The sequence below is a fragment of the Oncorhynchus keta genome, chromosome 29 (assembly GCF_023373465.1).
Source record: "Oncorhynchus keta strain PuntledgeMale-10-30-2019 chromosome 29, Oket_V2, whole genome shotgun sequence".
NCBI classification, from domain to species: domain Eukaryota; kingdom Metazoa; phylum Chordata; class Actinopteri; order Salmoniformes; family Salmonidae; genus Oncorhynchus; species Oncorhynchus keta.
Window position 1 is genome coordinate 13,847,143 of NC_068449.1, and position 16,515 is coordinate 13,863,657.

Here is a 16,515-nt window from a genome sequence, read left to right on the forward strand (position 1 = left end):
GTCTCTAATATGACTGTCTCTAATATGACTGTCTCTAATATGACTGTCTCTAATATGACTGGTCTTTAATATGACTGTCTCTAATATGACTGGTCTTTAATATGACTGTCTCTAATATGACTGTCTCTAATATGACTGTCTCTAATATGACTGGTCTTTAATATGACTGTCTCTAATATGACTGGTCTTTAATATGACTGTCTCTAATATGACTGTCTCTAATATGACTGTCTCTAATATGACTGGTCTTTAATATGACTGTCTCTCATATGACTGTCTCTAATATGACTGTCTCTAATATGCCTGTCTCTAATATGACTGTCTCTAATATGACTGGTTTTTAATATGACTGTCTCTAATGTGACTGTCTCTAATATGACTTCCATCTGATATGACGGTCTCTAATATGACTTCCTTCTAATATGACTTCCATCTAATATGACTGCCTTCTAATATGACTGCCATCTGATATGACTGCCTTCTATTATGACTGCCTTCTAATATGACTGCCATCTGATATGACTGCCTTCTATTATGACTGCCTCTAATATGACTGCCTTCTAATATGACTGCCTTCTATTATGACTGCCTTCTAATATGACTGCCATCTGATATGACTGCCTTCTATTATGACTGCCTCTAATATGACTGCCTTCTAATATGACTGCCATCTGATATGACTGCCTTCTATTATGACTGCCTCTGATATGACTGCCTTCTAATATGACTGTCTTCTAATATGACTGCCTTCTAATATGACTGTCTTCTAATATGACTGTCTCTTATATGACTGTCTTCTAATATGACTGCCTTCTAATATGACTGTCTTCTAATATGACTGTCTCTTATATGACTGTCTTCTAATATGACTGTCTTCTAATATGACTGTCTTCTAATATGACTGTCTTCTAATATGACTATCTTCTAATATGACTGTCTCTTATATGACTGCCTTCTAATATGACTGTCTCTAATATGACTGCCATCTGATATGACTGCCTTCTATTATGACTGCCTTCTAATATGACTGCCATCTGATATGACTGCCTTCTATTATGACTGCCTCTAATATGACTGCCTTCTAATATGACTGCCATCTGATATGACTGCCTTCTATTATGACTGCCTCTGATATGACTGCCTTCTAATATGACTGTCTTCTAATATGACTGCCTTCTAATATGACTGTCTTCTAATATGACTGTCTCTTATATGACTGTCTTCTAATATGACTGCCTTCTAATATGACTGTCTTCTAATATGACTGTCTCTTATATGACTGTCTTCTAATATGACTGTCTTCTAATATGACTGTCTTCTAATATGACTGTCTTCTAATATGACTGTCTAATATGACTGTCTTCTAATATGACTGTCTCTTATATGACTGCCTTCTAATATGACTGTCTCTAATATGACTGCCCTCTGATATGACTGCCTTCTATTATGACTGCCTTCTAATATGACTGCCATCTGATATGACTGCCTTCTATTATGACTGCCTCTAATATGACTGCCTTCTAATATGACTGCCATCTGATATGACTGCCTTCTATTATGACTGCCTCTGATATGACTGCCTTCTATTATGACTGTCTCTTATATGACTGTCTTCTAATATGACTATCTTCTAATATGACTGCCTTCTTATATGACTGTCTTCTAATATGACTGCCTTCTTATATGACTGTCTTCTAATATGACTGACTTATTATATGACTGTCTTCTAATTTGACTGCCTTCTTATATGACTGTCTTCTAATATGACTGCCTTATTATATGACTGTCTTCTAATTTGACTGCCTTCTTATATGACTGTCTTCTAATATGACTGCCTTATTATATGACTGTCTTCTAATTTGACTGCCTGCCTTTTTATATGACTGTCTTCTAATATGACTGCCTTCTTATATGACTGTCTTCTAATATGACTGCCTTCTTATATGACTGTCTTCTAATGACTGTCTTCTAATATGACTGCCTTATTATATGACTGTCTTCTAATTTGACTGCCTTATTATATGACTGTCTTCTAATTTGACTGCCTGCCTTTTTATATGACTGTCTTCTAATATGACTGCCTTCTTATATGACTGTCTTCTAATATGACTGCCTTCTTATATGACTGTCTTCTAATGACTGTCTTCTAATATGACTGCCTTCTTATATGACTGTCTTCTAATATGACTGCCTTATTATATGACTGCCTTCTAATATGACTGTCTCTTATATGACTGTCTTCTAATATGACTGCCTTCTCATATGACTATCTTCTAATATGACTGCCTTCTTATATGACTGTCTTCTAATATGACTGCCTTCTTATATGACTGTCTTCTAATATGACTGCCTTATTATATGACTGTCTTCTAATTTGACTGCCTTCTTATATGACTGTCTTCTAATATGACTGCCTTATTATATGACTGTCTTCTAATTTGACTGCCTTCTTATATGACTGTCTTCTAATATGACTGCCTTCTAATATGACTGTCTTCTAATTTGACTGCCTTCTTATATGACTGTCTTCTAATATGACTGCCTTCTAATATGACTGCCTTCTTATATGACTGTCTTCTAATATGACTGTCTTCTTATATGACTGTCTTCTAATATGACTGCCATCTGATATGACTGTCTTCTAATATGACTGCCTTCTTATATGACTGTCTTCTAATGACTGTCTTCTAATATGACTGCCTTCTTATATGACTGTCTTCTAATATGACTGCCTTATTATATGACTGCCTTCTAATTTGACTGCCTTCTTATATGACTGTCTTCTAATATGACTGCCTTATTATATGACTGTCTTCTAATTTGACTGCCTTCTTATATGACTGTCTTCTAATATGACTGCCTTATTATATGACTGCCTTCTAATATGACTGCCTCTTATATGACTGTCTTCTAATATGACTGCCTTCTTATATGACTGTCTTCTAATTTTACTGCCTTCTTATATGACTGTCTTCTAATATGACTGCCTTATTATATGACTGTCTTCTAATATGACTGCCTTCTTATATGACTGTCTTCTAATTTGACTGACTTCATATATGACTGCAATCTCTCTGTGCTCATGAAGATGGAATATTAAGAATTACACAGATGTCTGCCCCTTCACTCTTGGCAACATAAAGAGACAGGCACGTTGAGTGTTCTTTAATTTACTGCAGTGGGCTAAATCAGGGTCACACAGTGTTTCTTGGTCGACTTAAACAAGTCTACTTTGAAACAAAAGTACAGTACCATGTTAGATATAGAGTTGAAATGTATTACATTTTGAGTTTGCATCCTAAAATTACACTTTACATACATCACAGAAGACTGAAATATAACAAAACCTTTTTTTTCTTAATAATGTATATTATTTATGAAATTATGAAAAATATGAATAACATTCCACTCACTATGTCATTCGACTGCAGGAACGGACGACGTACTATAGTATAGAGCAGGGTCTACCTTCATCTCTCTCTCTCTCTCTCTCTCTCTCTCTCTCTCTCTCTCTCTCTCTCTCTCTCTCTCTCTCTCTCTCTCTCTCTCTCTCTCTCTCTCTCTCTCTCTCTCTCTCTCTCTCTCTCTCTCTGTTATTTCTCAATCTTCTCTCTCACTCAGTACTACACATGTCATTTTATTCCCTGACAGTTATTGTTCCCATTAATAAGCAGCAACTAAATCTGAGCTCTTAAACTCTTAAACTCTCCTCTTAATGGCCCTCCCAGGGATTGGGGCTGCCTTGCGTTCCCGAAAACAGATACAATAATATCCTCTCAAATGGTCTCTTCTCTGTCAAAATGGCTTTCCTTTCTTCTAAAATATAGAGCCTAGAATCCCATCCCTCTCGCAGCTAATGGGAATTTTATTGCGTCTAATTTTAGATTAAAGTGGGGCTTGGAATAAAAGCCACCATTTGACAATTGAGTTTATACATAGTTGTGAATATTACAGCCTGTTGTAGACCTGAGGAGAGAGAGAGGGATTAGAGAGGTTAAAAATACTTATGGTTAATAACTTCTTGTTTCAGAGTTATGAAGGGGAGTTGTTTTTGCCTCTGGGAAAACCTAAGGGTTGTGTTATAAAGCGACACCAAGAAGTCTAAATGTTTCTAAACAGTTCCTGAAGTGTTTTCCAAAACGTTGCTGTTTTTATCAGTTCTCTACTTGCTGTCTCTTACGGTTGAGCAGCTGTATGTACGTGTATGAGCAGCTGTATGTACGTGTATGAGCAGCTGTATGTACGTGTATGAGCAGCTGTATGTACGTGTATGAGCAGCTGTATGTACGTGTATGAGCAGCTGTATGTACGTGTATGAGCAGCTGTATGTACGTGTATGAGCAGCTGTATGTACGTGTATGAGCAGCTGTATGTACGTGTATGAGCAGCAGCTGTATGTACGTGTATGAGCAGCTGTATGTACGTGTATGAGCAGCTGTATGTACGTGTATGAGCAGCTGTATGTACGTGTATGAGCAGCTGTATGTACGTGTATGAGCAGCTGTATGTACGTGTATGAGCAGCTGTATGTACGTGTATGAGCAGCTGTATGTACGTGTATGAGCAGCTGTATGTACGTGTATGAGCAGCTGTATGTACGTGTATGAGCAGCTGTATGTACGTGTATGAGCAGCTGTATGTACGTGTATGAGCAGCTGTATGTACGTGTATGAGCAGCTGTATGTACGTGTATGAGCAGCTGTATGTACGTGTATGAGCAGCTGTATGTACGTGTATGAGCAGCTGTATGTACGTGAGTAATAATAATTTGGTGGGTGCTGTCACGATCATCATAATAACGGGACCAAAGCGCAGCGTGATCTGGGTTCCACATCTTTATTGCTATGTGAACCTCAAAGCAAAGCAAGGCAAAGCAAAACAAAAGAAAAAACTAACTAAATGAACCGTGAAGCTACAATAGTTCTTAACTGACTTGCCTAGTTAAATAAAAGTTCAATTAAAAATAATAATAATAATATTAATATAGACTTGGTCTTTTACCAAATAGGGATATCTTCTGTATACCCCCCCTACCTTGTCACAACACAACTGAATGGCTCAAATGCATTAAGAAGAAATGAACTTTTAACAAGTCACACCTGTTCATTGAAATTCAATCCAGGTCACTACCTCATTAAGCTAGTTGAGAGAATGCCAAGAGGCAAAGGGTGGCTACTTTGAAGAATTTGATGTCTTCACTATTATTCTTCAATGTATAAATTTCCCTTGAACGAATAGGTGTGTCCAAACATTTGACTGACACCGTAAAAGTGTGTATTACAGTTTTACAGTCACTTTTACCCTCATTTCAGAACCTTGCGGTCATTTTTTTCAAAACTCCAGACACAAAACTCATTACGGTCATCACTTGTAACACAGGCTGTACGATGCTCAAACATTGCACTGCGCATTCAGATCTTAAAACCTTGCACCCGCAGAATCATTGGTTCAAATAACTCATTTATCATGAAATACCATAGGAACATTCATTTAGTTCACCCACACACAAGATACCGATAGTTTCACTGTGTAGTTGTTTGTACAATCATGAAATATTGTAGTACAAAATATGTGATACATGTTTCATTATGGCACTTCACGTAAATACATCACTGTAAAAGGACTAGTAGAGAGAATACTACAGACACAGTGGAATCATTGAACAAAATCTGAAATGTATTGATGAAATACAATAAAATCACAACACAGGCTTCATTGAATCAAAGCAAAAATTATGATCTACAAAAATGAAACAAACTACAGTAAAACATCAACTGCAGTGTTCCTCACCTGGCTTACTGTAAAACATCACTGCAGTGTTCCTCACCTGGCTTACTGTAAAACATCACTGCAGTGTTCCTCACCTGGTTTACTGTAAAACATCACTGCAGTGTTCCTCACCTGGCTTACTGTAAAACATCACTGCAGTGTTCCTCACCTGGCTTACTGTAAAACATCACTGCAGTGTTCCTCACCTGGTTTACTGTAAAACATCACTGCAGTGTTCACCTGGTTTACTGTAAAACATCTGGTTTACCTGGCTAAAACATCACTGCAGTGTTCCTCACCTGGCTTACTGTAAAACATCACTGCAGTGTTCCTCACCTGGTTTACTGTAAAACATCACTGCAGTGTTCCTCACCTGGTTTACTGTAAAACATCACTGCAGTGTTCCTCGCCTGGCTTACTGTAAAACATCACTGCAGTGTTCCTCACCAGGCTTACTGTAAAACATCACTGCAGTGTTCCTCACATGGCTTACTGTAAAACATCACTGCAGTGTTCCTCACCAGGCTTACTGTAAAAAGCAAAACAAGGTTTGATTACTGTACTTCTATATTTCCATCAACCCTGTCTTTTGGATTCACAATGGATGTCTTCATTAGCCAAACATCTTGGCAAGAATCTTCGGGCGAATCCAGGCCTGACACTGGTCTGCCGTGATGTCATTGCATGCGTCATCCATGGCCTGGAGAAGGGTGGCTTGTTTGTGAGAGCACCTATCATATACCTTCCACCTCCATGTGGAGAAAAATTCCTCAATCGGATTAAGGAAAGGAGAGTATGGGGGGTAAGTACAGGGTGGTAAATTGTGGATGGGCCTGAAACCATGCTTGCACCATTTGAGCATGGTGGTACCTGACATTATCCCACACAATGACATAGGTCACACCATCAGCTCTACAGACCTGATTTATCTCATCAAGGAAGGTTACAAGGAGAGCTGCATTATATGATCCAAACGAGGTCTGCATCCCACCACACCATCTTCTGATATAGCCATACACATGGTGATGTTGGCCCCACGTTGTCCAGGTACTTGGATTGTTGCCCACTGGCCAATGAAATTCTGACCTCTCCTCCTTGTCTTGGCCAGGTGGAAGCCTGCCTCATCCAAAAAGAGGAATTTGTGATGGTTTTTGTCAGTATCCAGCTCCATCACCCTCTAAAAATTCATTTTGGAAAGAGAATTGATGTAGAATTTTGGGGGAATTTTTCATAACAGGCATTTTGAAACTGAACATACTCATTCACTCTGCATTTCTATCAAAAGGCCCAGGGTACAGCTGTTTTAGAGACACCTGGTGCCTTTTCAGCATGCGTGTAATAGTCGGCTAACGGTATGGCTTCCAGGTTGTTGAACATGTCATCATTGTCCAAGATGAACTGACAAATTTCTGTAAGGTGAATATCATTTCTGGCCCGAGCCAAATTGACCACAGCCCGCTCTTGTTGGTCAGTCAGAACTTTGCCTCTGCCTCCCCTATTTGGCAGAGTCTCAATTCTGTAGGGACAATTACAGTAAGAACACATTTAGTCACATCACCTACTCTGTGGTACATTTACATTTAAGTCATTTAGCAGACGCTCTTATCCAGAGCGACTTGGCATGCAGTATACAGTCATTTGATAATTGAGAGTAGCCTAATGTTTAGTGCACGCTGAGGACTTACCGCTTCTCATTGCGGAAAGTTCTGATGATTGAGGCCACCGTTGATCCTCTGAGGTTGAATCATTGTAGCTGCCTCAGTCATTGTTATGCCATTATTTATGACATGGTCTACAACTATTGCTTGGATTTCATTGGACACTCTTTGCTGTTGCTGCCGCTGTCTTGGTTCGTGTCCTCTACCACGTTCCCACATACCTCTCCAAAAGAAGAGGTGCTTGTCCCCTGCCATTCCTTTGACCACCACGTCTTCCTCGTCTTCCTCCTCCCACTGCTTGACCTCTTGTGACCTGGATCACCTGCCAGCTCCATGTTATCACTATGTTGTTGTAGGTGGATACCACTCATTTCACTATATACTCGTGCCACAATGTGAAATCAATCATCAGTAACAAGTTGGCAGTATTGGGAAAAAAATGACAAGGGCCTGAATACGTACACTCACCGGCCACTTTATTAGGTACACCTGCGTGTTAACGCAAATAGCCTACTCCGAACAGCGAATCGTGTGGCTGTCTGCAACTCAATATATGGAGTATATAGAGTAGAGAACTTTAGTTGTTGTTTAACCAAGATGTTTAATCTAAGCAACGTTGACCGTGGTGCCGCACATGGTGGTTCCAGCATCTCAGAAACAGCTGCCCTCGTGGGATTTTTACGCACTACAGTCTCTCGAGTTTACAGAGAATGGTGCAATAAACAAAACATAAAACTATGCAACATTTATCATTTTGAGCAGTTGTATCACTTGATAGTTCAATCGTTGTAATGACATGAATAGACAGTCATCTCAGATGTAATGTGTGAATTGCATTTTGAAATGGTAATACTTTGATATTTGAAGTTGTGTAATTTTGAACAGGTGCTTTTAGTTCAGTGAACAAATGATCTTAGCTTTATGTGTATTGTATCCAAGCAATTGGGAAAAGTGTTACAGTTTTGAAAAATGTGCATTTTGTTCATAGGTTGTGAGTTTTGTGTCTAGAGTGTTGAAAAATAACATCAGGGTTCTGATATTAGTGCCAGAGTGATTGTAAAAAACTGTAATTCACGTGTGAAATGGAAATCTGTTTTTTGAGACACCCTCATAGAGTGGGGACACAGGGTCTGGCATGCCCCTGGCGCAATGAGGGATAAGTGCCTTGCTCAAGGGCACATGGGCAGATTTTTTGTTACCTCATCGGCTCAGGATTCAAACTAGCGACCTTCCACCGGGGATTCAAACTAGAGACCTTCCACTTACTAGCCCAATTTCCACCCACCCATGTGTGTGTGTGTGTGTGTGTGTGTGTGTGTGTGTGTGTGTGTGTGTGTGTGTGTGTGTGTGTGTGTGTGTGTGTGTGTGTGTGTGTGTGTGTGTGTGTGTGAGAGAGAGAGAGAGAGAGAGAGAGAGAGAGAGAGAGAGAGAGAGAGAGAGAGAGAGAGAGAGATGTCTGGTTTCCAGGTCTCAGTACAGTTAGGTGTTTTACAAGATGACTGGATTTTAGAGCACTCGTTGAGGTAGCATCACTCTTTAATTAAAAGAGAGAGAGAGAGAGAGAGAGAGATCAATTAATTACAGCTGCCATTAACAGTACACTCCATGGAACTGAAGGGGTGGGGTGAAGGAGATGAGGGGGTGTTGCCGCTAAATAGGTTGATGCTATTGAACAGGGGACTGGAAGGGGTGGAGGTAAAGTACTTTCCTTTAGATTCCTCATCTCTTAGTGTGTGTTTTGCCTCTGATATGTGTTTTATGTGTGTTTAGTATATCTGTGCATGGTCTTTCTTGTGTGCTTGTGTGTGTGCACGCGTGTGTGTGTGTTGTTTGCTGTTTGCTGTGAGTGGCTGTCTCAGGCATGATTGAGCAGCGCTGTGCCTCCTTCGTGATTACTCTCATGTAGAACAAGTTGCTATTGACTAGAGAGTGACTGATGGCTGTAGGCTAGAGATGCTTCTACAGGCCTCCCTCAACACACACACACATTCACACACTCTCTGTCTCTCTCATACACATTCTATTTAGATTATAGGTGTTTTATTTTGAAAATTTTCTGAGAATAATCCAGTAGTTAGATTTAGTATGATGTCACTATAAAAAGACAACTATTTTGCAAAATGTTAACATGTTTTCATTTTTTATTACGATTAACTCACCTATGACAACATGTTCTCCACTCTCTCCTCCCTCCCTCCTTTCTCACCCTCCTCTCTCTCTCTCTCTCTCTCTCTCTCTCTTCTTCTACCTCCCCCTCTACCTCCATCCAGGCACCTGTGCAGAATGTCCAGCAAAGAGCGCCACCTAGAGTCCAGCTGCCCGTCCTACATTAAGACAGAGCCCTCCAGCCCCGCCTCCCTGGCTGACAGCATCAACCACCACAGCCCTGGGGGCTCCAGTGACGCCAGCGGCTCCTACAGCTCTACCATGAACGGCCACCAGAACGGCCTGGACTCCCCCACCCTGTACGGGCCTGGGGCCGGCCCCCTGGGCCCTGCAGGGGCCTCCAAGCGCTACGAAGACTGCTCCAGCACCATTGGGGAGGACTCGCAGATCAAGTGCGAGTACATGTTGAATTCCATGCCCAAGCGGCTGTGCCTGGTGTGTGGCGACATCGCCTCGGGCTACCACTACGGCGTGGCCTCCTGCGAGGCCTGCAAGGCCTTCTTCAAGAGGACCATCCAAGGTTGGCTTTCACGTTCCCTCTGCTTAGGGTTACTGGTTAGGGGTTAGCTTATTTTTCATTTAGCTAGGCAAATTCTTACTTAGAATGACAACTTACCAAGGAACAGTGGGTTAATTGTCTTGTTTGGGGGCAGAATGTTAGTTTTTGACCTTGTCAGCTCGGGGATTCGATCCAGCATCCTTTTGTTACCTGCCCAACGCTCTAACCACTAGGCTACCTGCCACTTATAGCTAACAAACCAGTTTCAATAGGATATTTCCAGTGTTTACAACATGTACTGAGCGATAAAACAATGTGCTATAAGTTTTTCTGATCTGATTGTTTGGGTTCCAAGAGGAATCAATGGTCAGACACAGGCCAGAGATTATGATTAGATGTTAGAGGTTAGGGTCAGGGGTCAGGGTTCAGGCTTTTTTTTTAAACAGCTTTCAGTGGCTTTAATAAAGATAGGAGATGAGTGGATGGATGTATACCTACACTCATCCTTACTGAATCACTTCTGATGAGATGCTTAGATTATGGTATTTACTAAAATAAGGTTATAGATCAATGGGACTGATGGTGTCAGTAAACATGATTTCTGAATGAAGTGTGTGAATCTGAGTGACAGTGACACTGCATCGGTATTTATGAGTATACCTAGTATTCGACTCGTTTTATTTATTTTATATAGCATCATTTTTCTATTTGATAAATATCTTAGATAGAGGATGAAGCAGTATAGATATGTGTGTTTATATTGAAACAGGCTGACAGACATGGAAGTGGATCATCAAAGAGCATTTCACTGAATTTAATATTGTGCTTGGCCCTAACACAAGCCAATCCTTCAATGGACAGATGTGTGTGCGTGTGTGTGCGTGTGTGTGCGTGCGTGTGCATGCATGGGCGTGTGTGTGTGGGTGTGTTGGCCCTAGCATGGGTCCGGCCTCCTCTGGGCAGTGGTAGACATATTGGTATGTTTCAAGCCATTAGCCAATAAAACTGCAGGTAATCACCACAGCCTCTCCAGCTGGACACCACTACAGCAACCTGGCTGGAAGGAGGGAGGGAGAGAGAGAGAGAGAGAGAGAGACGAAAGGGGGAGGGAGAGAGATGGAGGCAGGCATAGAGAGGGGGGAGGACAGGAGGAGGGACCTGTCTGGTCTGTCTGAGGGGACAGGCATAGAGAGGGGGGAGGACAGGAGGAGGGACCTGTCTGGTCTGTCTGAGGGGACAGGCATAGAGAGGGGGGAGGACAGGAGGAGGGACGTGTCTGGTCTGTCTGAGGGGACAGGCATAGAGAGGGCAGGGTAGCTAAGGATGGAACTATACTCCCCCAACCTGCTGTATTGGGAAGGTGGGAATTTCAGCGTGTGTGCGTGTGTTTGTGTTGTAGTTGGAGGAAGCGACACTCGGAGGCTCTGGCAGCTGGTGTTGTCATGCCACCTGTCATCCTGCATCTATCACTACCTTATTGGAGAGAGGGAGGGAGGGAGGGAGGGAGGGAGGGAGGGAGGGAGGGGGAGGGAGGGAGGGAGGAGGGAGGGAGGGAGGGAGGGAGGGAGGGAGGGAGGGAGGGAGGGAGGAGGGAGGGAGGGAGGGAGGGAGGGAGGGAGGGAGGGAGGGAGGGGTGAGAGAGAGAGAGCGAAAGGGGGCAGAGAGAGAGAGAGAGAGAGAGAGAGAGAGAGAGAGAGAGAGAGAGTGTGAAGAGAAGAGTGAGAGAGAGGAAAGGGGAAATGGGAAATTATGAAATGGAGGAGCAATATACAATCACCGGACAGTTTATTAGGTACATCATCCCATTCACGAAAATGGATCGCTCCTACAGACAGTGAGTCAAGTGGTCGTGGCTTGTTAAATAAAGCAGACAGATATCGATACATTCAGTTACTGTTCTATTGAATGTTAGAATTGGCAAAACCAGTGACCTAAGTGACTGAGCGTGGTATGATCATTGATGCTAGGCACTCCGGATCCAGTATCTCAGAAACAGCCTCCTGGGCTTTTCATACACGACAGTGTCTAGGGTTTACAGAGAATGATGCGACAAACAAATAACATCCAGTCAGCGGCTGTCCTGTGGGAGAAAACAGCTCGTTGATGAGAGAGGTCGAATGTGAACGACATCTCAGAGTGAACAACTGTCCTTGTAACAGATGGGCTATTGCATCAGACGTCCACACCAGGTTCCACTCCTATTAGCTAAAAACCACAAGAAGAGGCTCCAGTGGCACGTGATCACCAACACTGGACAATTGAGGAGTGAAAAAAACATTTCCTGGTCAAATGAACCCCGTTCCCTGTTGAGTCATGCTGATGCCAGAGTCAGGATTTGGCATAAGCAGCATGAGTCCATGTACCCATCCTGCCTGGTGTCAACAGTACAGGCTGGTGGCAGTGGTGTACCGAAGTCCAATCTGCAGCAACTGCGCATTGCCGTCGCATTGACCAACACCGGGGTCCGATAAACTGGACACTGAGTGTAGAAGGGTGGAGAAGAGAAAGACAAGGTGGTTCTAATAAACTGGACACTGAGTGTAGAAGGGTGGAGAAGAGAAAGACAAGGTGGTTCTAATAAACTGGACACTGAAGGGTGGAGAAGAGAACGACAATGTATTTCTAATAAACTGGACACTGAAGGGTGGAGAAGAGAAATAAACTGACAAGGTGTTTTCTAATAAACTGGACACTGAAGGGTGGAGAAGAGAAAATAAACTGGACAAAGGGTGTTTCTAATAAACTGGACACTGAGTGTAGAAGGGTGGAGAAGAGAAAGACAAGGTGTTTCTAATAAACTGGACACTGAAGGGTGGAGAAGAGAAAGACAAGGTGTTTCTAATAAACTGGACACTGAAGGACAAGGTGTTTCTAATAAACTGAGAAGAGAAAGACAAGGTGTTTCTAATAAACTGGACACTGAGTGTAGAAGGGTGGAGAAGAGAAAGACAAGGTGTTTCTAATAAACTGGACACTGAAGGGTGGAGAAGAGAAAGACAAGGTGTTTCTAATAAACTGGACACTGAAGGGTGGAGAAGAGAAAGACAATGTGTTTCTAATAAACTGGACACTGAAGGGTGGAGAAGAGAAAGACAAGGTGTTTCTAATAAACTGGACACTGAAGGGTGGAGAAGAGAAAGACAAGGTGTTTCTAATAAACTGGACACTGAAGGGTGGAGAAGAGAAAGACAAGGTGTTTCTAATAAACTGGACACTGAGTGGAGAAGAGAAAGACAAGGTGTTTCTAATAAACTGAACTGGGTGGAGAAGAGAAAGACAAGGTGTTTCTAATAAACTGGACACTGAAGGGTGGAGAAGAGAAAGACAAGGTGTTTCTAATAAACTGGACACTGAGTGTAGAAGGGTGGAGAAGAGAAAGACAAGGTGTTTCTAATAAACTGGACACTGAAGGGTGGAGAAGAGAAAGACAAGGTGTTTCTAATAAACTGGACACTGAAGGGTGGAGAAGAGAAAGACAAGGTGTTTCTAATAAACTGGACACTGAAGGGTGGAGAAGAGAAAGACAAGGTGTTTCTAATAAACTGGACACTGAAGGGTGGAGAAGAGAAAGACAAGGTGTTTCTAATAAACTGGACACTGAAGGGTGGAGAAGAGAAAGACAAGGTGTTTCTAATAAACTGGACACTGAGTGTAGAAGGGTGGAGAAGAGAAAGACAAGGTGTTTCTAATAAACTGGACACTGAAGGGTGGAGAAGAGAAAGACAAGGTGTTTCTAATAAACTGGACACTGAGTGTAGAAGGGTGGAGAAGAGAAAGACAAGGTGTTTCTAATAAACTGGACACTGAAGGGTGGAGAAGAGAAAGACAAGGTGTTTCTAATAAACTGGACACTGAAGGGTGGAGAAGAGAAAGACAAGGTGTTTCTAATAAACTGGACACTGAAGGGTGGAGAAGAGAAAGACAAGGTGTTTCTAATAAACTGGACACTGAAGGGTGGAGAAGAGAAAGACAAGGTGTTTCTAATAAACTGGACACTGAATGTGTTTCTAATAAACTGGAACTGGGTGGAGAAGAGAAAGACAAGGTGTTTCTAATAAACTGGACACTGAGAAGAGAAAGACAAGGTGTTTCTAATAAACTGGACACTGAAGGGTGGAGAAGAGAAAGACAAGGTGTTTCTAATAAACTGGACACTGAGAATGTAGAAGGATGGAGAAGAGAAAGACAAGGTGTTTCTAATAAACTGGACACTGAAGGGTGGAGAAGAGAAAGACAAGGTGTTTCTAATAAACTGGACACTGAAGGGTGGAGAAGAGAAAGACAAGGTGTTTCTAATAAACTGGACACTGAAGTGTGGAGAAGGACAAGGTGTTTCTAATAAACTGAGAAGAGAAAGACAAGGTGTTTCTAATAAACTGGACACTGAGTGTAGAAGGGTGGAGAAGAGAAAGACAAGGTGTTTCTAATAAACTGGACACTGAAGGGTGGAGAAGAGAAAGACAAGGTGTTCCTAATAAACTGGACACTGAATGTAGAAGGGTGGAGAAGAGAAAGACAAGGTGTTTCTAATAAACTGGACACTGAGTGTAGAAGGGTGGAGAAGAGAAAGACAAGGTGTTTCTAATAAACTGGACACTGAAGGGTGGAGAAGAGAAAGACAAGGTGTTTCTAATAAACTGGACACTGAAGGGTGGAGAAGAGAAAGACAAGGTGTTTCTAATAAACTGGACACTGAAGGGTGGAGAAGAGAAAGACAAGGTGTTTCTAATAAACTGGACACTGAATGGTGGAGAAGAGAAAGACAAGGTGTTTCTAATAAACTGGACACTGAGTGTAGAAGGGTGGAGAAGAGAAAGACAAGGTGTTTCTAATAAACTGGACACTGAAGGGTGGAGAAGAGAAAGACAAGGTGTTTCTAATAAACTGGACACTGAAGGGTGGAGAAGAGAAAGACAAGGTGTTTCTAATAAACTGGACACTGAAGGGTGGAGAAGAGAAAGACAAGGTGTTTCTAATAAACTGGACACTGAAGGGTGGAGAAGAGAAAGACAAGGTGTTCCTAATAAACTGGACACTGAATGTAGAAGGGTGGAGAAGAGAAAGACAAGGTGTTTCTAATAAACTGGACACTGAGTGTAGAAGGGTGGAGAAGAGAAAGACAAGGTGTTTCTAATAAACTGGACACTGAAGGGTGGAGAAGAGAAAGACAAGGTGTTTCTAATAAACTGGACACTGAAGGGTGGAGAAGAGAAAGACAAGGTGTTTCTAATAAACTGGACACTGAATGGTGGAGAAGAGAAAGACAAGGTGTTTCTAATAAACTGGACACTGAAGGGTGGAGAAGAGAAAGACAAGGTGTTCCTAATAAACTGGACACTGAATGTAGAAGGGTGGAGAAGAGAAAGACAAGGTGTTTATAATAAACTGGACACTGAAGGGTGGAGAAGAGAAAGACAAGGTGTTTCTAATAAACTGGACACTGAAGGGTGGAGAAGAGAAAGACAAGGTGTTTCTAATAAACTGGACACTGAAGGGTGGAGAAGAGAAAGACAAGGTGTTCCTAATAAACTGGACACTGAGTGTAGAAGGGTGGAGAAGAGAAAGACAAGGTGTTCCTAATAAACTGGACACTGAATGTGTTTCTAATAAACTGAAGGGTGGAGAAGAGAAAGACAAGGTGTTTCTAATAAACTGGACACTGAGTGTAGAAGGGTGGAGAAGAGAAAGACAAGGTGTTTCTAATAAACTGGACACTGAATGGTGGAGAAGAGAAAGACAAGGTGTTCCTAATAAACTGGACACTGAATGTAGAAGGGTGGAGAAGAGAAAGACAAGGTGTTTCTAATAAACTGGACACTGAATGGTGGAGAAGAGAAAGACAAGGTGTTTCTAATAAACTGGACACTGAATGGGTGGAGAAGACAAGGTGTTTCTAATAAACTGGACACTGAATGGTGGAGAAGAGAAAGACAAGGTGTTTCTAATAAACTGGACACTGAAGGGTGGAGAAGAGAAAGACAAGGTGTTTCTAATAAACTGGACACTGAAGGGTGGAGAAGATAAAGACAAGGTGTTCCTAATAAACTGGACACTGAATGTAGAAGGGTGGAGAAGAGAAAGACAAGGTGTTTCTAATAAACTGGACACTGAATGTAGAAGGGTGGAGAAGAGAAAGTCAATGTGTTTCTAATAAACTGGACACTGAGTGTAGAAGGGTGGAGAAGAGAAAGACAAGGTGTTTCTAATAAACTGGACACTGAAGGGTGGAGAAGAGAAAGACAAGGTGTTTCTAATAAACTGGACACTGAAGGGTGGAGAAGAGAAAGACAAGGTGTTTCTAATAAACTGGACACTGAGTGTGTTTCTAATAAACTGGAAGGGTGGAGAAGAGAAAGACAAGGTGTTTCTAATAAACTGGACACTGAAGGGTGGAGAAGAGAAAGACAAGGTGTTTCTAATAAA

At 41.8% G+C, this 16,515-nt stretch overlaps 1 protein-coding gene across 4 annotated transcripts in view; it reads left to right on the plus strand.

The window, feature by feature from the left end:
• LOC118382087 (estrogen-related receptor gamma-like) overlaps positions 1 to 16,515 on the plus strand; it is a 388,793-nt gene that overhangs the window by 198,254 nt on the left and 174,024 nt on the right. For all 4 annotated transcript variants that reach the window (XM_052485994.1, XM_052485992.1, XM_052485991.1 and 1 more), the window contains exon 3: positions 9,698 to 10,113. In XM_052485994.1, coding sequence (XP_052341954.1) covers positions 9,698 to 10,113 — 416 coding nt within the window. The remainder of the gene's footprint in view (positions 1 to 9,697; positions 10,114 to 16,515) is intronic.